The sequence below is a fragment of the Macrobrachium nipponense genome, chromosome 32 (assembly GCF_015104395.2).
Source record: "Macrobrachium nipponense isolate FS-2020 chromosome 32, ASM1510439v2, whole genome shotgun sequence".
In the NCBI taxonomy this organism is placed as follows: Eukaryota; Metazoa; Arthropoda; class Malacostraca; order Decapoda; family Palaemonidae; genus Macrobrachium; species Macrobrachium nipponense.
The window spans coordinates 3,773,733-3,796,927 of record NC_061094.1 but is presented as its reverse complement, the minus strand read 5'-3'; the positions used below and the strand labels follow the sequence as shown (position 1 = coordinate 3,796,927).

The 23,195-nt window shown below is 37.2% G+C and overlaps 1 protein-coding gene across 1 annotated transcript in view; it reads left to right on the top strand.

Moving 5' to 3' along the window:
• LOC135207195 (prohormone-1-like) overlaps nucleotides 1-23,195 on the top strand; it is a 217,889-nt gene that overhangs the window by 121,189 nt on the left and 73,505 nt on the right. The window contains exon 3 of the mRNA XM_064238766.1: nucleotides 11,315-11,329. Within this exon, the coding sequence (XP_064094836.1) occupies nucleotides 11,315-11,329 (15 nt within the window). The remainder of the gene's footprint in view (nucleotides 1-11,314; nucleotides 11,330-23,195) is intronic.

Sequence of the window (23,195 nt, the reverse complement as noted above, 5' to 3'; positions counted from 1 at the left end):
CCCCCCACATGGGACCCTCGGTCCCTAGGACACTCGGTCCCCTCACTAGAACCGCCTGTTTTAAAGACAGGAGAACACACTAGTGAGCACACACACAATTGTAAAGACAAAGTCAATAAAATGGAACATCTTTACAAAATGTCAAACAGACAACAAGCCATCCCTTTGGCTAAAGTATGACAACACTTACCCATTACAGCCTGGAAAATCACACACTCTGTACAAGGAAACTCTTTGGCACACACCATCGTGGCTCTGCCTTTCTCGCACAGACCTCTCCGTAAGTCTCCCATAGATTTGGCTAAAGATGCCATTATGAACGGAAGAGGCGCACACGTACACACGAACTCACACTCTTCGGTAATGCCTCAATAAACTGGTCATAGCCAGTTTTCAAAGGCACCTTGAACAAGCCCTCGTGAACTCACATAACTACAGAACGAACGTTGACCCGCTTAAATATGCATCTTCGTATCACACCATCCCAGAAATGATTTATCAGCTTTCTCAGGTCATCGCTTCGGACTCTGTCTCTATGGGAAGTTAAAAGCAATGAATCTGTGCATTCTAAAAAAGTCGCAGCACATCACAATGGCATATTAAATATATTATTAATTATAGCCCTCTTTCATCTGACACACACACACACATATATATATTATATATATCTATATAATATATTATATATAATATATATATTATATATATACTAGCTGTACCGAGCCAAGCGCTGTGGCTCAAGCTGGTTAGATGGAAAAGGAAAAGAAAAGAGGGAGCTCCTTTCTCTTACTCTCTCCAACCATCACTGTCTCTTTCCCTCTTTCTTCTTACTAATACCATCTCTCTTTCACTTTCTCTCTCACTCCTTTCTCTTACTCTCTCCAACAATCACTCTCTTTCTCTCATTCTTCTCAATAATACCAACTCTCTCTCTCTCTCTTTTCCTCTTTCTTCTCCCTAACACCCCATCTACTCTCTTTCACTTCCTCCCCTCTCATTCTCTCTCTCTGTGAACCCCCTTCTTAAACTCCACCCTCTTTGATGTCATTGATGTTTACCCTATAGTATTCTTTTCTAAATGACAAGTCATATGCAGAAAATATGCATGATAAACTCGTGAAGTAACTAAGTCTACGGGCATAACCAGCCCCATTTCACGGGCAGAACCAGCCCCGTTACAGGGAATCCCTTCTCACTCGGAGTTGGGAGGCCTATTATAAAACATGCTCGTATTCAAATGCAATATTGTGTCAAAATTTCAAATTGGTGAAGAACTTTCAGAGATGTAAGATTTTGAACAAACAAGCATTTATTTTTTTTATTCATACAATTTTTTTTTTTTTTTTTTTTTTTAGCCAGCGATGGTTTTTTGGTGTATTTCATACCGGCTAATCTTAACTTTCGGGATGCAAACGAGTGACTGTATTTTTGCACAGAACACTTGCTGCATCCCCCTACACATCTATCATCCCTCCCTCCAGGCATCTCCCTTTCGACATCTTTCCCATAAATATTCTTCCTGGGCGGCCCAACCCTCCTCCCCTCCCGCCTGACACTTCATTGATTCCCGTCAGAATACTTTATGGACGGTGATGGTCTTGTTAGCTTTGGGGCCTCTGCTGGCTACGGTTATCACGAGTGCCTCTCTGTCGGTTTTGGACAGATCAATTTCTCATGATTTCCTCCCTCATTCCTTTTCAGTTTTCTAAAATAAATAAATAAATAAATAAATAAATAGAAAAATTGTGCCGACTTTGTCTGTCTGTCCGCCCTCAGATCTAAAGAAGTGCTGAGGTTAGAGGGTTGCGAATTGGTATTTTGATCATCTACCCTCCAGTCATCACACATACCAAATTGCAACCATCTAACCTCAGTAGTTTTTATTTTTATCGAAGGTTAAAGTAAGTCATAGATCATGCATCTTGCAGAACTTTCAGGAGGCATGGGACGCACCCTCACTCTACCGTATCTGGTGAGTGACTGAAATGCTACAGGTCAGAGCTGTTGGTTTTATACAGCATTATACGTAATACAGAAAACTCCCTTGGCGTATTTTTTTTTTTACTTTTTTATCGTTCTGTGTTCGATTGTGACTCTGAGACCAGAGAGATTTGTTTGTTTGTTTTTTTGAGGTAACAGTGTAAAAAGCTCTTGGTACATGGGAAATAATGGTCTGCTTTCTGTATATTTTAACAATGATTTATTTAACAAATTAATTTGCAACACAAATCATAGTTAAAATAAACACAAAGCGGACCATTATTTCCCATGTACATAGAGCTGTTGACGACCTTCGACGCCAGAGACCCACTATGTGGGTCTCATATTCATAATCGAATACAGAACGATAGAAAAATAAGTAAACGAATCCACCGAGGGATTTTTCTGTACAACGTCTAATGCTGCATGAAACCAACTGGCAACTGCTATGACAGGTAAGCTTTTCAGTCGATCACCAGATACCGTAGAGTGAGGTTTTCTTATTTGAAAATATTTCCTTATATTACACATCAGGGGTTGGTGCATGTGTACTTGTGTTATTTTTCACAGAAATTGTTGCTACCAGCAACACAACTGCTCGGTTTTTATTATTCGATATGCGACTGCACACACTCATAGTATGACTGCATTAACTACCATACAGGGGATTATATATATATATATATATATATATATATATATATATATATATATATATATATATATACACATCTCTCAAGTATAGAAGGCCCATTAAAACACTGGTTTTAAAACAAACAGAAGAATTATTTACAAACACACACACACATATATATATGTATACACACACACCACACACACACACCCCATGTATATATATATATATATATATATATATATATGTAGCTAGGCTTTTCAGTGTAAATAATACCTAGAGCATGTTAGTAGAAAAAAAAGGTGCCTCTGACCAAAGAACAGGGGCGGGAAACGCAGAGGGGCAAAACTCGATAAAACTCCAATTGTATCTATTCTCCCTTAGATTCAGTTAGCAACTTACCGAGTCCCTGAGGGTTGTCTTCGGAGCTGTTTTTCAGGGATTCAACACAGGCACAAACTTTTGTTTATTCCGCCACTTGTTTCTTCACATCGTGGGCCTCTGGCGTCGAAGGTCGTCACCTTTCTTCATGATTAGTTGTAGTCAGATGATCCTGATGAGGGAAAGACCTCATAAACGTTGTTCGTCCTGACTGAAGACGATGTGTTTGACACAAACGTTTCGAAGGGAGACTCAGTTAGTTTGTATGGTGTTTGTACGTTGCATGGAACCAGTGGTTATTCAACAACGGGACCAACGGCTTTACGTGGCTTCCGAACCACGTCGTGAGTGAACTCCTATCACCAGAAATACACATCTCTCACCCCTCAATGGAATGCCCGAGAATTGAACTCGCAGCCACCAAGGTGGCAGGCCAACATCATGCTGACCACGCCACTGAGGCGCTACAAAAACGCTATTGATTAACTTATCTCGTACAGATTCCCCCACTACTCCCCTTCAGGTGGATGGAACTTTGCTGAGCAAGCCTGAAACTTAACTATTCTAGGTGTAACCTCTGACCCACATCCAACTTTTGAGAAACACCTAATGAAAGTTTCATGAAATGCCGCACGAAAGTTAGGTATTGTTCGCAGGGCTTCATACATTTATAAGTAGTAAAATCAATGCGACCTGTTTGTACTTCTCTACTGGCATACCGTTCTCCGGTGTGGATGTCTGCTTCTGCCCGAGATTCATCTCTTTAAATAGAGTGGTTCGATGTGGTAGGTTTCTGTTTCCTAATAGTAGTAGTTATGATTTGGACCATCGGCGGATGGTCTCTTGTTTGTTACTTTTTCATAAGTTGTATTTCAACAGAGATATTTCATATTCACAATTGATCCCCTGATCTTCTCTATCTCCCAAGAGCAACCAGATTCGCTGAACAGCACCACCAATATGCAGTAAATGTTCCTGGCTGAGGAACTTCTCAGTTCCAGAGGTCCTTTATTCCTCACACCGACGGAGTGTGGGTCAGCCTCCCAGGGGATGTCATGGAATTGGAACTTTATAAGTTGAAGCGAAAATGCAATGCATTACTACACTATTGCTATTCGTCTTGCATCTTCATACTTATTTTAAAGCTTGTTAATTTTTTTTTGATAAGTGGGATCTCTTTCTGTATTTCACTTTACTTCCTCTTAATTCTTCGTAATGAACACCATATTCATTGCAAGCTTGAAATTTCATGTCAATGGACCCTGTGGGGTTCTGTCATAACATAGGTTTCATCTACTGAATAATAATAATAATAATAATAATAATAATAATAATAATAATAATAATAATAATAATAATAATTGCAGGGTTGTGATAAAAAAATAATAACTTTCCCTTATCTGCTAACAACAAAAATTATTCTTGTCAGAATGTATACAAAAATTACCAATATCCTTTCCCTATTTAATAGTGTCTCTCATCCACCGGTTTATTCAGCAACATAAGAGCCGATGCACGAATGTGCAAGTGGCACATAGAATGGCATGCGTGCGCACTCGCTGCCAAGATTAATAAATGCAAAGAGGCGAAAAGGGTCGTCGATAGTTTTACATGGCCCCTTCGCATGATGTATTCTTTGGCACGACAGTATTTCCAACGCAACGGTTTTTGGAATATCCTCTGTAAGACGCAGGGGGATGGCCCCCCCCCCAAAAAAAAATTCTCTCTCTCTAATCCCCTCGAAGCTTTTGTAGCAAGCTCGTATTTAGTATCTATTTTTCTTGTGACAAGGGAGAATTTCCTTAATATTTCTTGTTTTTGGTTTTGATGGAGAAAATTGTATTGAGATAAGCTGTGTCCCTTTCTTCACTGACAGCTCTCGTGTTTTGCCATCATTTTTTATATATGCCAGAATAAGTGACAGTTTTTGCTGGTTGTAGGTCGTCCTGCCTTTCTTGGATCTCTTAATCAGAATCTGTTTCAGTCTAAAAGGTCAATATTATCGTCGTCCTACCTGGGATTTCACCAGTGATCGCATCAAGAATTCTGTCTCAGCATTTTGAATAAGGAGGAGAAAGGAGAAGAAAGAGAATTTGAATAAGAGGGAGAAGGGAGAAGAAAGAGAATTTGAATAAGAAGGAGAAGAGAGAAGAAAGAGAGATAACGGGAGCATTCTGAGTTCGCTCTCAGTCCTCATCAGCAGGTGACAGAAGGCAGCCGGTAAAAGTTGTATCTTGCAAATCATTTATGAAAAAGAGAGAGGAAGCTGATTACACTGCACACTCCTCGGCACAACGTCCTGTCTGTTCCTTTGGGATGCCTGGAAAGGTATAAATAAATCTCAGTGGATGGAAAATCTCTTCAATCTCACACCTGGCGCGAGGAGGAAACAAAAGTCTTTTGTTTTATATTGGCTGTTTTCCCAATGTTGTTCTTTTCTTCTTCTCCTGTACACCCAAATCTCCCTTTTTCTTGACCACGTTGCATTTTTTGAGATCAGCCGGCACACAGGCTTCACTTTTATAGTTGCATTTCTAGCTGAAGTCTGCATTATTTCCCCCACATATATCTCCAGTCTTCTTCAATCTTTTCTTCGATGTTTGTTTTCTTCTTGGTGTCTCGATGTTTGCAGTATTTTTCCGAGTGTTCTCTTATCATTTCCTTGAATGAGCCTATCTTTATTGGACTGCTAGTCACTACGGAAAATATACTTACCTATCCTTCATATTATAAAATAAATGAAATTAATTGATTATGGTGATAGGGGGGTGGGGGGCGGTGAGGGGGGAGTGTTTTTTGACAACCTCGTGTATTCTCGAACAACGATTTGCCAGCGATTTCCACGCATTCACAGACTGTATGACGTCATTTGACAGTTTGCAAATATTCCACGTATGGATATATCCTCATTCAGTACCGATGGTATTTACTGTTTGTTTATGGAATGGAATATGGAATTTTGGCTACGGCCAAGCGCTACGACCTAGAGCGAAACTGATAGTTGAAAGGTTTTAAAGGGGCAACAGAAAGAAATCCTCGCAGTTGCACTATGAAACAATTGTCAGGAGAGGGTGGAAAGTAAGATGGAAGAAAGAGAATATGAACGGAGGTACAGAATAAGGACTGGAAAGGGTTGCAGCTAGGGGTCGAAAGGACGCTGCAAAGAACCTTAAGTAATGCCTACAGTGCACCGCATGAGGTGCACTGAAGGTACTAACCCCCTACGGGAACTGTTTATTTATGGAGAGTCCGTGAAGTGACACGGGGAATAATGAATTGTGCCATTGTTTAATTCAGGGACGATGGAGTTACGGCACGACCCTTATGAAAAGGTACTCGTACGTCATTTATTTCGGGGTTCGACATAAAATGTCAACGGTGGAATTTTTTGTTTTATTACAAAGAGATAAGGTGCAAAATGAGTAAGCAGCTGTACTAATAACTTTTAGAATCATCGGGATGATGCCGTGCTTGATATAGTAAATGTGAAGAGTAGAAAATTGGACGCTTACAAAAATAAATAAGAAAGTTGGAGAAGAAGGATGGGACAGGAAAGAGCTTAACTGATTCCTTAAGAGTAAAATGAGGTTCATTGATTGACCGATTGATTATGAAATTTAGGTCTTGAAGACCAAGTTCAGGGGTTCATAAACCCGGTTGGGAGTCAGTTACAATGAAAAACTTCACAAAAAAAAAGGGCATGAAGTAATAATGTAAGATGCGGATTTCAATAGAATGTGCTATCTCAAGTTTTCATGTAACACTGTATTGGAATTTCAAGGATTGTTACACAAGTCCATGTCATAAGATTACGAAATACTGTTCTAAGAGGTCTTCAATAATAAAAAAGATGTTGCGAGTTTGTGTGTAATTTAAAAAAACCGTTAAAGAATTTTTTTTAAAATTATACACTAACTCGCAACATTTTTTTTTTTCAATTATGTGCAATCTCAAGTTTTCATGTAACACTATATTGGAATTTCAAAGATTATTACACAAGTCCAGTTAATAATATTACAAAATACTGTTCTAAGAGGTCCACAATAATAAAAAAAAAAATGTTGCGAGTTTGTGTATAATTTAAAAAAAAACCTTAAAGGGTTTTCTAAATTATACACGAACTCGCAAAATTTTTTTCATTATTGTGTTTGTTTTTGTTTGTTTCATTTTTTGGTGTTTTGGTTGTTATGGTGTTTTTACGTTGCATGGAAGTATTGGTTATTCAGCAACGTGACCAACGGCTTTACGTGACTTCCGAACCACATCGAGAGTGAACTTCTACCACCAAAAATACACATCTCTCACCCCTCAATGGAATGCCCGAGAATTTAATTATTGTGGACCTCTTAGAACATTATATTATATACTCTCGCGAAAGAGAGTGTTTCCCAATTACAAAATACTTTAGGGTGACTGGATGAGTCAAGGTAAGAAATGACATGTAGGCAAGACATATTCGAGATGTAAGGGTCTACATGGACGAGGGATCACAAAAGTGCGCCTTATTCATTCATCTGGCCACGCGAGAGCGAACGAGGTTACACAATTATTTAAACTCCAGCAAATTTAGCGACGCATCGAATCGTAAGTTCCAGAACTACAAGAGGCGCGTGTCGAAGCTCGTTTGAAGAACACAAGTGTGGATGTTCGCGCGGACGAGTGAAGCAGGGTGGAGGAAGTACTTGAAGAAGAAGCTGAGCTTTGGGAGATTTGAATGTTAAGTTCTCCTTGTGAGTCACCTTGGGACCACCTGACTTAGGAATGTGGAGGGGAAAAGGAGAGGTTTGTGTTCACACATGGGAGACCTAATGAAGTTAGAGGATTCCTGATGAGATTGTTTTTATTCCAGTGCGAAAGAAAAGGCTGAAAAATCCAGGGCAAAAGAAAAAGCTAAAAAATCAAGGGCAAAAGAAAAGGCTAAAAATAAATCCAGGGCAAAAAAAAAGCTAAAAATAAATCCAGTGCAAAAGAAAAGGCTGAACAAAATTCCAGTGCAAAAGACTAAAAAAAATCCAGTGCAAAATACAAGTCTAAAAAAAATTTCCAGTGAAAAAATTAATAAATAAATAAATAAAAAAAAAAAGGTTCGTATCCCAAGGGTCCAGTTCGAAATCAAATTCAAAAACCCTCCAGACTCCAAATTTTGTGAAAATTATGATATGAATGCGATACGGATAATGAAACTTAAGTGATTCTTGGTAAGTATGAGTGACATTGGGTTCTATCAAGTAAATGGCATATTCCATAAGTATAAATGTAAAGCATTGCACAGCACCAGTTTGTGCCAAAGAATATGAGTTTCAGATATAATCAGCAGACAGAGACAGATGGATATATTCTCATATGAGTAAATAATATGTATACTGTTTTTATCACAGCTAAAAGAAAAATCCAGTCGCACTAAAAAAAAAAAAAAAAAAAAGAAGGAAAAAAGGGGGGGTTGAATCTTACTACAAAAATCAACAGTGAACTCCGGAGGCAAGAAGGCTGATAAATGTAATACATCACTAAAAGATCAAGAGAGGAAGCAAGCACCTTTTTATATGCGAAGAGGAAGAGGCGAGGAAGAAACGAATAAACGGCAAATCGAATAAGAGTTGACTGCGTTCAATTTTCTTGATATAAGCAACCACTTGAATTACACGACGCAAGGGGTACATCGCAGTCAGATTTGTGCATCAAATCCTGTCTGGCTAATTCAGTTCTGTTTTACGTATCGCTAATATAAAACAAAAGACGTTCGTTTCCTCCTCGCGCCAGGTGTGAGATTGAAGAGATGTTCCATCCACAGAGATTTATTTATACCTTTCCAGGCATCCCAAGGGAACGGACAGGACGTTGTGCCGAGGAGTGTGCAGTATAATCAGCTTCCTTTCTTTTTTTCATAAATGATTTGCAAGATACAACTTTTACCGGCTGCCTTCAGCCACCTGCTGATGAGGACTGAGAGCGAATTCAGAATGCTCCCGTTTTCTCTCTCTTCTCTCTTCTCTTCTTTTCATTCAAATTCTCTTCTCTCTTATTCTCTTCTTTTTTTCTCTCTTCTCCTTCTTATTCAAAATGCTGGAACAGAATTCTTGATGCGATCACTGATGAAATCCCAGGAAGGACGACGATAATATTGACCTTTTAGACTAAAACAGATTCTGATTAAGAGAACCAAGAAAGGCAGGACGACCTACAACCAGCAAAAACTGTCACTCGATCTGGCATATATAAAAAATAATGGCAAAACACGAGAGCTGTCAGTGAAGAAAGGGACACAGTTTATCTCAATACAATTTTCTCCATCAAAACAAAAAAACAAGTAATATTAAGGAAATTCTCCCTTGTCGAAAGAAAAATAGATACAAAATACGAGCTTGCTATAAAAGCTTCGAGTGGATGAGAGAGAGAGAGAGAGAGAAGAGAGAGAGAGAGAGAGAGAGAGAGAGAGAGAATTTTTTTTGGGGGGGCCCTCACCCCCCGTCTTACAGAGGATATTCCAAAAACCGTTGTGTTGGAAATACTGTCGTGCCAAAGAATACATCATGCGAAGGGGCCATGTAAAACTATCGACGATCCTTTTCCCCTCTTTTCATTTATTAATCTTGGCAGCGAGTGCGCACGCACGCACGCACGCATGCCATTCTATGTGCCACATGCACATTCGTGCATCGGCTCTTATGTTGCTGAATACATCGGTGGATGAAAAGCACGCACGCACGCACACACACACACACACACACACGCGCATATACAGATGTCCCTGTGTGTGTCGCTATGGTTTTATATTATCTGGAGGTTATTTCTAATATATTGAGAAGTTATACCAACGGTTAACTGACTATAAAATATACATAATAAATTCATATTTACTTAGTTATCAAAATAGAAGTTTCTCTTGCTTATTCTGGTGGCTTGTGAGAGGCGTACTTTAATCTGATCTCTGATATGATTACATTTCTTCGGTTACTCAAATGGTCAACTTAGACCTCTTCTGTTTTTTTGGGGGTTTATAAATATTCAAGCAATATCTATATAAGCCTACTTGAATCTAAAGGTAAGTTCAGTCCTCATATAGGGAACATTTCATTTTTAAAATCTTAACTGGTTTATTCTGACTATTGTCAGAAGTGATAGGCTTATATACCATGTCAGAAGAATTATAGCTCAAAACCGAGCCAATTTTCACTTTCATATACAAATCAGGCCTCGTGTATAGTCTGTACATATAGATACTGAAATGAAAATTCAAATGAAAACAAAATTTTAAACTGTAATTGAGGTATGAAACTATATTCCTTAAATCGTGCATACGTTAACTTCTATGTTCCTTAAATGCTATTTATGTTAACTTCTATATTCCTTAGATGGTACATAAGTTAAGTTCTACTTTCCTTAAATGGTACTTATGTTAACTTCTATGTCCCTTAAATGCTAATTATGTTAACTTCTATATTCATCAAATGGTGCATATGTTAAGACTTGAGATAATATTAACGTACTTCCATGAGAGATGTGTCGCCAGAGTGAAAGAATGTTCTCACTCTGGTATACAAAATTGACCAGATACTTCAAGCAAACTTGTTGCTCGAGTGAATACTTTAATTGTCAAGTGTGAAGCTTCGAAAATTGTCATCACCTTGATTTTTCCTTTTCAGAATCGCCCAAGGAAAGGGGGCGAAAAGTAGTACTATATGTATAAATATAAATATACATACACACACATATATATATAGTATATATATATATATATATATATATATATATATATATATATAATATATCTATATCTGTGAATGTCTTTTACTGTAATGCAACAGTGTAATATAAAGATTGAAAGGGCCGTTACAAACGTTTGCAACGTTCAAACAGCGTTTTATGGGTCACGTAGAACACTATTTGAACATTGCAACCATATATTTCGAGCACTTCCTTCTGTGCCCCTGCTCACTGGGCGATTTATCTTCCCGTATATATATATATATATATATATATATATATATATATATATATATATATATATATAATATTACATATATACATACATAAAATGAATAACTATAATTGGTGTTGTGTAAATTATTTCTCCAAAACAAAAAAAATACCAACAATGTACTGGCGACTTCTACACTTGAGATTTCATTATACTGATTCTACAGGCTATGTGATTATCTGTCACCTCAGAAAAACTGAATCTTTCTATGCCTTTTTGGATTTTTTTTGTTTAAAAATTAATTTTTTTTCAATTTCGTTAATTATTTTTCTATGTACCAAACTTCCGAGTTCCAAACAATGGCCACCAAATTCTCATTGATGATTTTCTTCTCTTTTCAGCCTTACGGGAATCACGTAAGTAATTGAAATGGCTTCGTCAGGTAAAAAGACATAAGTAAGATTAGTTGTAAGAAAAAAAAAACAATAGTTTTGAGAAAAGACCCACTCACTCTCCTTTCCCCCACAAAAACAAGAGCAGATTCCATCCTGAATCGGTAAAACGTCCCAAAGATCTAATGGTATTTCAGTGACCCAGCCCCCTCCCCCTCCCCCCCTCTCTCCCCGAGTCCCTCATCGAATTCAGATAAAAAGAAAAACATATCTCCGGGGGTTATGTGGAAATCCTCGAGAGGGGGAGGGACACAATGCGTCAACATTATGTTGCTTCTGTTTGTGATTCAGGGAAAGGGAAATGGGAATTTCATTCCGAATTATTCCGACAGTCGGTTTAGTTAGGAGAGGCTACGAGGCGTACATACCGTGCGATAGCTATACTATATGGGCAATAGCAGTTTCTGGATGGACGTCTGCGTGCATCGATTTCCAGTCTCTCTCTCTCTCTCTCTCTCTCTGCTCTCTCTCTCTCTCTCTCTCTATATATATATATATATATATATATATATATATATATATATACTATATATATATATATATATATCTCTGCAGGGAGTTAGGACCGTCAGTGCACTTCACGCGGTGCACTGTTAGCATTACTGAAGGCTCCACGCAGCATCCATTCGGCCCCATGTCTGCAACTCCTTTCATTTCTTTTGCTATACCTCCGTTCACATTCTCTGCCTTACATCTTACTTTCCACGCTCTCTTGACAATTGATTCAGCATTATTTTCGGCGCTGAATGACCTCATAGGACCCAGCACTTGGTCTTTGAGCCCAAAGTTTTATATACCATTTCCATTATCTCTCTCTCTCGTCATATATATATATATATATATATATATATATATATATATATATATCTATATATAATAATGAATGGCAATGGCATTGTCGCTTCTAGAAAGTCGGATCTTTAATAAAAAGAGTATGGCCAGCAGAAACTTCAGCATTTTTTCGTTAAAACTTTATTTTCATCGAACGCCTACGTTTCGGGATACAAATCCCATCTTCAGGCTAAAAAACAAAGGAAAAAAATTAAAATTCTATACATTAAATCAGACTAAAATGGGGCACAGTAATAAATTATGCTATTTAAAAAAAAAACATATATAGATTAAATAACAATATATCAGTGAAATTCGAATTTTATATAAAGTATGACGGTAACTAATTGAATAAGAGATCGACAGTAAAAAAGCAAAGCTACTAAGTACAATGACACTTCAAATAATAAACAAGCAAAACACTTAAAAAACACAAACCACACGTGAACAACTAAGAAAATACGTTATTACTAAAAAACAGGAGAAAAACATTCAATCGTAACAGGCAAAAAATTTCTGTTTATGATTACGGAGGAAGAAAAATTAAAGAAAAAAAAAATATATATATATATAAAGGCGGACACAAAGCAAAAAAAATAGCGAAACGAGAACTCACCGGTACAGAAGTATAGATAATTCAGTCTTATCTATACTTCTGTACCGGTGAGTTCTCGTTTCGCTATTTTTTGCTTTGTGTCCGCCTTTATATATATATATATTTTTTTTTTCTTTAATTTTTCTCCTTTTGTAATCATAACAGAAATTTTTTTGCCTGTTACGATTGAATGTTTTTCTCCTGTTTTTAGTAATAACGTAATTTTCTTAGTTGTTCACGTGTGGTTTGTGTTTTTTAAGTGTTTTGCTTGTTTATTTATTTTGAAGTGTCATTGTACTTAGTAGCTTTGCTTTTTACTGTCGATCTCTTATTCAATTAGTTACCGTCATACTTTTATATAAAATTCGAATTTCACTGATATATTGTTATTTATCTATATATATATAAATAGCATAATTTATTACTGTGCCCATTTTAGTCTGATTTAATGTATTTAGAATTTTTAATTTTTTCCTTGTTTTTAGCCCTGAAGATGGGATTTGTATCCCGAAACGTAGGCGTTCGATGAAAATAAAGTTTTAACGAAAAAATGCTGAAGTTTCTGCTGGCCATACTCTTTTTTATTATATATATATATATATTATATATATATATATATATATATATATATATATATTATATATATATTTTTCTGGTCCACCTTTCTGTTTTCAAGTGATCATCTAATCTTACTATTGTCAACTGAAAATTCTAAATTTCAACCTCTTTCACAACTCTACATTTGTGTTCACCATCACCAATCAAAGCCGCACAACCTGCAAAAATCAGCCTCTCCATCTACGTTTCTTTTCTCATCTCTCAATGTTCTGTTCCACTTCTCATATTTCCATTCATAAAGATATTCAACAGACGTTTCATACCCAATTATTTCCATGATGAAAGCTTCACAATGTTTCTGTCAAATTACCTAGTGCACCATTCATCCTCATCAACCTTCACCTTATAATATGAAATCCATTTCATCATTACTTTCACCCGAGTCCTTGTGAGATTCATAAAATATATCCTTTCATCCGAAATTTATCCAACAACTGTTCTGTAGAAGCAGATTCAATCCACGCATCCATTTGCATGCACCTTCCTAGTTAAACTGAGTAATGTTCTCCTTCTTCTTCTTCTTCTTCTTTCCCACCGTTATCCCTACATTAAGGGGTCGGTTGCTTGATGCGCCTTTTCTACTGCTTTCCTCACAACATCATGCATGGTTTATTGTTTTGCATCAACCACAGTTACTGGCGGTGGGGCTCGCCTTTGACTAAAAAGTCCATCTACAAGGCAGCAGTTTCTACAGTTATTATCCGTGGGCCTAGCCTTTTACTGAAAAGTAAGACTGCAAGGAAGCAGTTTCCACAGTTATTGGCATTGGGCCTAGTCTTTTACTGAAAAGTAAGACTGCAAGGCAGCAGTTTCCTCAATTACTGGCGGTGGGCCTAGTCTTTTACTGAAAAGTAAGACTGCAAGGAAGCAGTTTCCACAGTTACTGGCAGTGGGCCTAGCCTTTTACTATAAAGTAAGACTGCAAGGCAACAGTTTCCCCAGGTATTGGCAGTGAGCCTACCCTTTGCTATAAAGTAAGACTACAAGGCAGCAGTTTCCCCAGGTATTGGCAGTGAGCCTAGCCTTTTACTATAAAGTAAGACTACAAGGAAGCAGTTTCCACAGTTATTGGCGGTGGGCCTAATCTTTTACTAAAAAGTAAGACTGCAAGGAAGCAGCTGTACTTTTAGTCGCCTCTTACGACACGCAGGAAATAAGGTGGTAGCGCTCCTACACCCCTACCACAGGGGTTATGTCTTCATAAATATCACGGAAATCTTTATCGCGTTTCCCGTAACGGCAGCAATATTTTCTCATCACATGTTCCTAAGAAGCTCTTTCCCACACTCCACCATCTGTAATCCTTTCTCTTCGGGTCTCTTTTCAGTCTCCAACACCTGAACTGACCGTCCATCCTCAACTGTCACTTCCCCAAGCATTCTGGAAGCGTCATTAACTCCTGCGATCCTTCATCATTCGTTTAAGATCTTTTACAAAATACGCTGGACTCCATTCTGTGCAGACTGCTTCTCTTTGTCCAAGTTTGTGAAACTTGGCTAATGTGAATTTTCTTAAACTTCTATACGCTTGATTTTCTTAATATTCACGTTTATCAAGCCAAAATGTTTTTTATATTCAAATTTATCAAGCCATAATATCTTTAATATACACACTTATCAAACCATAATATTTTTAATGTTCATATTTATCAAGCCACATTGTTGTTAATATTCACATTTATCAAGCCAAAATGTTTTCAATATTGACATTATCAAGCCACAATTTTTTTACATTCACATTTATCAAGCTCAATATTTTTAATATTGACATTGATCACACCACAATGTTTTTAATATTCACACTTAACAGCCACAATGTTTTGAACTTGACTGAGTTAAAGATGGCGAGAGAATGTTATCACGAGGAAAAAGGGGAATCAAAAATCGTTTAATGTCGTTTCTGTAGACCATTTTTTCCTACAAAACACAAATTCGTTTCCCCCTGGGTAACGTCATCAACTAGACCAGGGGTGGCCAGACTTTTGGACTCCAGATATACTACTCTAAAGACTGAAACTCTTCTACGATCTAACACACTACATAATCACATATTACGTTGGGAAAAGTTTTTATTTTTTCAAATGACTTCATAGTACGATAAAACTTGAGGACAACTGCCTGACTTTTATATATATATATATATATATATATATATAATATATAATATATATATATATATATATATATATTGATATATATGTAAATATATATATATATATATATATATATATATATATATATATATGCTTGTGCTTTTGTTTGTTTGTATAGGATTGTGGGGGAACGGCGATCGACCAAACAAGTGGCCGCCATCGACTGTTTGGCCACCTCTGAACTAGACCAATAAAATGTCAGTGTCGGCAAACTTTATTGTCTCACATTATCCTTGAATGCTTTGTTATTCCTCTTCTTTACTGATGCTATTCTGCTCTACGACTACTACACTTCCATCTGGTTACTCTCCCCTCTCTCTATATTTCACATTTTATATTCTTCAAAGTGGTTCTTTCTGCTCCGTCATCAACCGTAGATGACCTCGCGTCCATTTTCTTTATTCATGCCATTCACCCTTCGTATTTTCTCATCGTTCGTAATTACAGTTATTGCCCCAATTTGAATCTCTTCTTTCCAACAAAAACCTCATCCTATTTTTACATCTCTGCAATAACGAGGTCATTTCATTTTGAAATGTTAAGGTTTACCCCACACCATTTTTCCCCTCGTTATTACATCTGTCAACTTATATACGTCCGTTTCCTCTGTCACAAAATGGAATCTCATAAGATTTTTCCCTTATCTCAAATCTCAACGTCTATTTTTTTTAAATAAATTTCCATAAGACATTCGCATTTACTTGATGGATTACTTCGGTTAGTTTTTTAACATGGCTATCAGCCAGTCCCATGAGAGCTGAGGGTCAGTTCAGTGGTCCGATTAAACTATTAATAATAATAGAAGGAGAGGATATAAAACACCAAGAGATGAAGAATAGGACCGGGAAAGAATATATGCAGACACTTAATTAAGGCGATACTCAAGTAAAAACTCGACGCCGGATATAGCCATAAACACATAGGAAGTACCAGTAATCAGATACAGCGCTAGAGTAGTGGAGTGGACGAAGGCTGAACTCCGCAGCAAAGACCAGAAAACTAGTTAACACACTACAATACACAAGGCACTACACCCAAGAACAAACACGGACAGATTATACATAACACGACAGGAAGGAGGGAGAGGGCTACTAAGCATTGAGGACTGCGTCAACATCGAGAGCAGAGCACTGGGGCAATATCTGATAACCAGTGAAGACAAAAGGCTCAGGGATGCATGGGAAGAAGCACACAAAAGTATACAGATAGGAGAACGACAAACAGAACGGAAGAATGGCACAACAAACCAATGCACAGACAGTGCATGAGACAGACAAAATAGCTGGCCAGCGGTTAAACATGGCAATGGGTACAAAGGGAAGAACTCAAGAAGGAAACAGGAATGCAAACAGCAGCATAAGATCAGGTCTTAAGAAACTGGTATGTTCAAAGAATGACGGAAGAAAATAGCATCTCAACCGTATGCAGGAAGTGCAATGTGAAAAACGAGACCATAAACCACATAGCAAGCGAATTTCCCGGCACTTGCCACAAAACCAGTACAAAAAGAGACATGATTCAGTAGCAAGAGCCCTCCACTGGAGCCTGTGCAAGACACACCAGCTACCTTGCAGTAATAAGTGGTACGAGCACCAACCTCAATCAGTGATAGAAAACAATCAGGCAAAGACCCTCTGGGACTATAGTATCAGAACAGATAGGATGATACGTGCCAATAGACCAAACGTGATGTTGATTGACAAAATCATGAAAAAAGTATCACTCATTCATGTTGCAATACCATGGACACCAGAGTAGATGACAAAAAGAAAAAAAATTTAATCATCGAGACCTGAAAATAGAAAAAAGAAGGATATGGGATATGCCAGTGGAAATTGTACCCATAATCATAGGGACACTAGACACGATCCCACTTTCCCTGAAAAGGAACCTGGAAAAACTACTAGATGCCGAAGCAGCTCCAGGACTCATGCAGAAGAGTGTGCTCCTAGCAACAGAGCATATAGTAAGAAAAGTGATGGACTCCTAAGGAAGCAAGGTTGCAACTCGGAACCCCACACTATAAAAACCACACAGTCGAATAAGATGACTGTAATACAAATCTTGTAATAATTAATATAAAAAAATAATAACAATGCTACCGTTTCTTCTGCCTCTCTAAACTAGGACTGATACCTATGTATTTGTTGGCTGACACTTTCTCCATTTTGCTTCTTTGAAATAAACAAAGAACCAATTATTCTTTCAAATCATTTTAAGAGACTTTTACATCTCTGTTCTCTTCTATTCCTGAATCATAAACATTTCCCACCAAACTTGACATCACTGGCCTTTGGATGAACATAATAGTACTCTTCTACACATACCAAGAGGCCCCTTGATATAGCAAGAGCTTCCATCCGTCCTGTCCCGCATCTCTGTCAGACTAAACGCAGTCCCAGAACAGACTTGAACACCCAACCTTTTCGCCTTGGTTTCATGAACAGCTTCACTAACCACCTTTCTCTCCTCAGATATATCGCCTTCTATTCATCTCTATTGAAGGCTCAGACTTAATTTTTCGTTTCATTTAATATATATATTATATATATATATATATATATATATATATATATATATATATATATATATATATATATATATATATATGGATATATATAAAAATCTATTATCGAGAAAAATTCCCCTTCGGTTAAGCATATATGAAAATATATTAATTCCGAGGTAGAGCGAATTAGATATTAAAGGACATTGTAGCTCGATATATATATATATATATATGGAAGATTGGGTGAGGTCATTCCATACTTTGAACCTAAAAACTTCTGGCACAAAGTGTACAGATGAACCTCACACAATCCCCTGCTTATGAGGTTGCCAACACATTCTTACACACACACACACACACACACACACACACCTCTCCTTGATTCAGTGTGACTTGAGAATGTAGAAATTATACTACGAAAGTACTTGTTCAACGTCCCCAGTTTCACTTACCTCTCTACCTTGGATTTAAGGATATTGTCAAGCAGGTGTTCATTCGTGCTACATTGATCTATATATATATATATATATATATATATATATATATATATATATATATATATATATATATATATGTGTGTGTGTGTGTGTGTGTGTGTGTGTAATATATGTATGACTACCATTTACCTCAGAAATCGACCAGCGATAGTGTAAGCATATGCATCGACTTTCCTCGTGAACGCCTCTTTCAAATGTATGAAATTATATCATTTGATTCCCAACCTCAGATTCCCCCCAAAATTCTAGCACTGCGGTCCTGTCCTTTGAAAGACCTCAGTACTCTGACTGAATTCATATATAATGATAATAATGATTATGATGAATATGACGAATTATCATTTCGCGAATTCCTAATATTGGTCTGCAATGCAGCGACTCAAATTGCACCATGAAAGCCAGAACAGGAAGGAGTGAATATAAAATTGGGAAATAATACGAACTTGCAAATACTGATGCAGCAAACAAGAGCCAAAATTCGACCGATCTGCGTCATTTGAAATCTTCGTATTCTCTATCCATAGCTAGTAATAGTTTGGATTCGAACTTTGTTTTACATCGAGATTTGTAAAATCATCTTTAATCATGTAAAAAGAGAAGAAGAAGAAGAAGAAGAAGAAAGAAGGAAGGAAGAAAAGAAGAAGAAGAAGAAAAACAGTGGTATCTGGTCATCTTCCACACGCTCATGTTCTAAAAGAAAATGAGTGGTTTTTTTTAATGAAACGAACAATTATGCCGTGAAGTCTTCAATGGGCCTAGGTATGGTAAAAAGATATACAGAAATGAATAAAAAGCGGCTAGTGAAACACTTCTTGAAACCAACGTGAAAACGCTGGGTGTTCAAGATATATATTCATACATATACATAGTATATAAACATATATATGTACTACGTATTATATATATATATATATATATATATATATATATCTATATATATATATATATATATATATATCTGCATATATCCAGTGTAAATGCACGGATTCAAGGATACTCTCAAACACGTGTTACTTCGTGTTAAACATATACATATATGACAGTGAAATATTTTTTGTTAAAACAGAATTCCATCTAATGAAAAGACCATAAAAACACCATAATCTAGAAAGCTAATCCTATATTTCAGAGAGCCATCTGTTTCTGTCTTCAGTCAGGTAATGAATGAGGGTAAGAGTTACAGAGAGGCAGTATTTATACCAAGTGATCCAGAGGTCGGATTCATATATATCTTACTTTAACCAGACCACTGAGAGCTGATTAATAGCTCTCCTAGGGCTGGGCCGAAGGATTAGACATTTTTACGTGGCTAGGAACCAACTGGTCACCTATCAACGGGACCTATAGCTTATTGTGGGATCCGATCCACATTAGATCGAGAAATGAATATCTATCACCAGAAATAAATTCCTCTGATTCCGCGTTGGAAGAGCCGAGAATCGAACATCAGACCACCGGATTGGCAGCTGAGTGCAAAACCACTCGTCCAACGAGGAACTTCCAGAGGTCGGAATAAAATGGAATTTGTCACGTATAACTTATAGCAGCAATCGTCGGTTCAAAAGCCAGATGGTAGAATCAGCACTCATTAAAGAAATACGATGAACCTCTCAAAATGAGCTTGGGACTTGGATATTATAGATAAAATCTTCCTCCAACCAGTGATTAAGACGACTGAAGAGAAATTGTCAACTGGGATGACGTAACGACTGACCTCTGGAACTCTTGGTATAAATACCGATTTACTGTAACTCTTATTTCATTCATTACCTGCCTGAAGAGAGAGACAGTTGGTTCTCTGAAATATAGCATAACCATTCTACATTTTGGTGTTATAGGGATCCTTTTCATTACACACATCACACACACACCACACACACACACACACACACACACACACACACAAATATATATATATATATATATATATATATATATATATATATAGATCTATATCTATATATCTATATATATATATATATATTATATATATATATTATATATAGTAGACTAGAGATATTGGCACAGGCAAGCCAAAGTATACATGAGGACAGGGTGACAAGAAGAAAGCCGGTCACCAGTTGGTGACATTTAATAGCCGACGCGTTTCGTTACAACATCGTTACATCTTCAAGGCTAAAAGCAGAGAAAACAAACGAATTAAAAATACATAGAATGAAAATAATGACTCTTAAGAGTCACAACGAACTACGATTATATAAAAACAAAAACAAGACAATTCCAACTGAGCAGGTGCTGTACGAAAAGTTGAAAACGGACTTACGTGAAAGAAAGAGCGAAGAAAACTTTCTAAGATAGTGGGTCGTTCGTATAAACAGCTAGTTTAGCCCAAAACAGATAATCAGTAACTATAATTAGTATTCGTACTACAACTAAACATTTGAGTGATTTCTGATATTAGAAATTTCTGGGTTGGACAATCTGCAACCTGTACGATGACTGACACCTTTAAATGAGAATCTGCTCTGACCCTAAGCAATCGTTTTGCTGGTCCAACGTAAGTCCCCAAATTGACATTTAAGGCAAGTATATTAACCAAGAATTGCATAAGAGGGAGGGTTCTGTCTTTGAATTTAAATACCGACAATACTGTGAGCGGGTTTATTGGAATTAAAATAACTTGTAGCATGTTATGGCCTGTCCACACTAGCGGGCATGCCCGTCAATCACATCCAGCTGTTTATATTTTCTCTCGCTTCTGAAGTAGTGTTACCAGACAATGTCATCGTTCTGGCTCCATACTCGGTCGGTCAGTATAGTGGAACTGGTTATGGAAACAGCGTTTGCCCGTCGGGCAGTGCCCGCTGGTGTGGACGGGGCCTTAAAATTTGTTTCAGTTGCAGACTTAAAATTACGTCTAAATTTGTCATCATGGATATAAGGAAAACTGGCATGAAGTTTCTTGCGAGGTACTGTACTAACAGCAGGAGGGCTGGAGGATTTCTTAAGGAAATTCTTACAATGTTAATAGAGAAAAAAAAAAATGGGATGGAAACCAGTTATCAGAAAAATATTCATGCAAGAACATGACTTCTTTATGATAATAGTCCCAGGAGGAGGTTAAAGCGTAAGCTCTATGAAAAAGGGTAAAAACTGAATCGAGTTTAAAATTGAAAAAGAAACGCACTATAAACATTTGACCCAGAGCAGTAAAAGACTTTTTCCTAAAAAAGTGTTCAAACTATCATTGTGTCAAGACACCAAAACATCCAAAAATTGTAATTGATCGTTTCCCTCTCTCTGTAATGTAAACTTTGATGTTTAGACGTATTTCATTAATGCATCAGAGGAATTGGTTGGCTTGAAAAGCCGATGTAAAAAGAACGAAGGTGTCGTCAACAAACCGTTTGTATACAAGAGGATAAAAAGTATGGGGGCCAGTTCTCAGACATGATCTCCTCCAAGGAGCGCATAAAAATGTTGGAGAACGTGGGACCATCAGCTCATCCCACTGCCATCCCATCAACCTGTTTATATAAACAATCATTAAAAATAAAAGCATTGCCCAGCACTGCTAAATCAAAGGATTTCTTCAAATGGTAACGATCACAGCAAAAGCAGGTGTCACTATAAATGTCATTTGGGACTTACGTTGGACCAACAAAACGACTGCTTAGGGCAAGAGCAGATTCTTATATAAAGGTGTCAGTTATTGTACAGGTTGCAGTTTGTCCAACCCAGACTTTTTCAATATTAGAAATCAATCAAATTTTTAGTTGTAATACGAATACTAATTATGCTGACTTCTCTGTTTACACGAACGACCGACTTTAGAATAATTATTTATGGAGCAGTTAGGTACCCAGAGTGGACTCGTACACCTCCGTCCAGCTGTAGTATCTATCTTGGAATGTTTTCTTCGCTGCTGATTTCCAATTCCTTTTGAATAATTCCGTTTTCAACTTTTAATACAGCACCTGTTTAGTTGGAATTGTCTTGCTTTATTGCATATATTTGTAGTTCGGTGAGACTATTTAAGAGTCACTATTTTGACTCCATGTATTTTTAATTCGTTTCTTCTCGTTTAACCTTGAAGATGTAACTATGTTGTTACCATAGGCCTTGGTTGTTACGAAACGCGCCGGCTAATAAATGTCACCTGTTGATGACCGGCCATGAAGATTTGCCATTACAAGAACGTTAGGTATTTGTCAAGACTTATCCTCATTAAGTTAAGAGCACATCTGGCTATTAAGTGCTTGTAATGATGACGGCCAGAAGTTAATAAGACTTTAAATTACTTATAATTAGTCATTATCATATTCGTAACCCTAGTAAATTTGAAAGGCATTTGAATGGATTCTGAAGGGCTAGAAGTCGTCTGCAGAGTAGTAGACTTATTACTTTTTCATCTATAGTGCATAGTATGAGAGTGCCCTACCGCAGGACCTAGCATTCAAAACAACGAACTGCATCCCAGGAAATAGCAACTGGTGTAAACTGCACTGCCATTGAAGTACTAAAGAAGACAATATTGCGAAAGTATGTAATGCTTTTCTTGAATAACTATACTCGTTTTTTTTTCATCTGTCCACCCGCCTGTGGTGTTTGTGTATGGTAACACTGCGTCCCGGGCTTTAGATACATTCAGCTTACGATGTAATTCG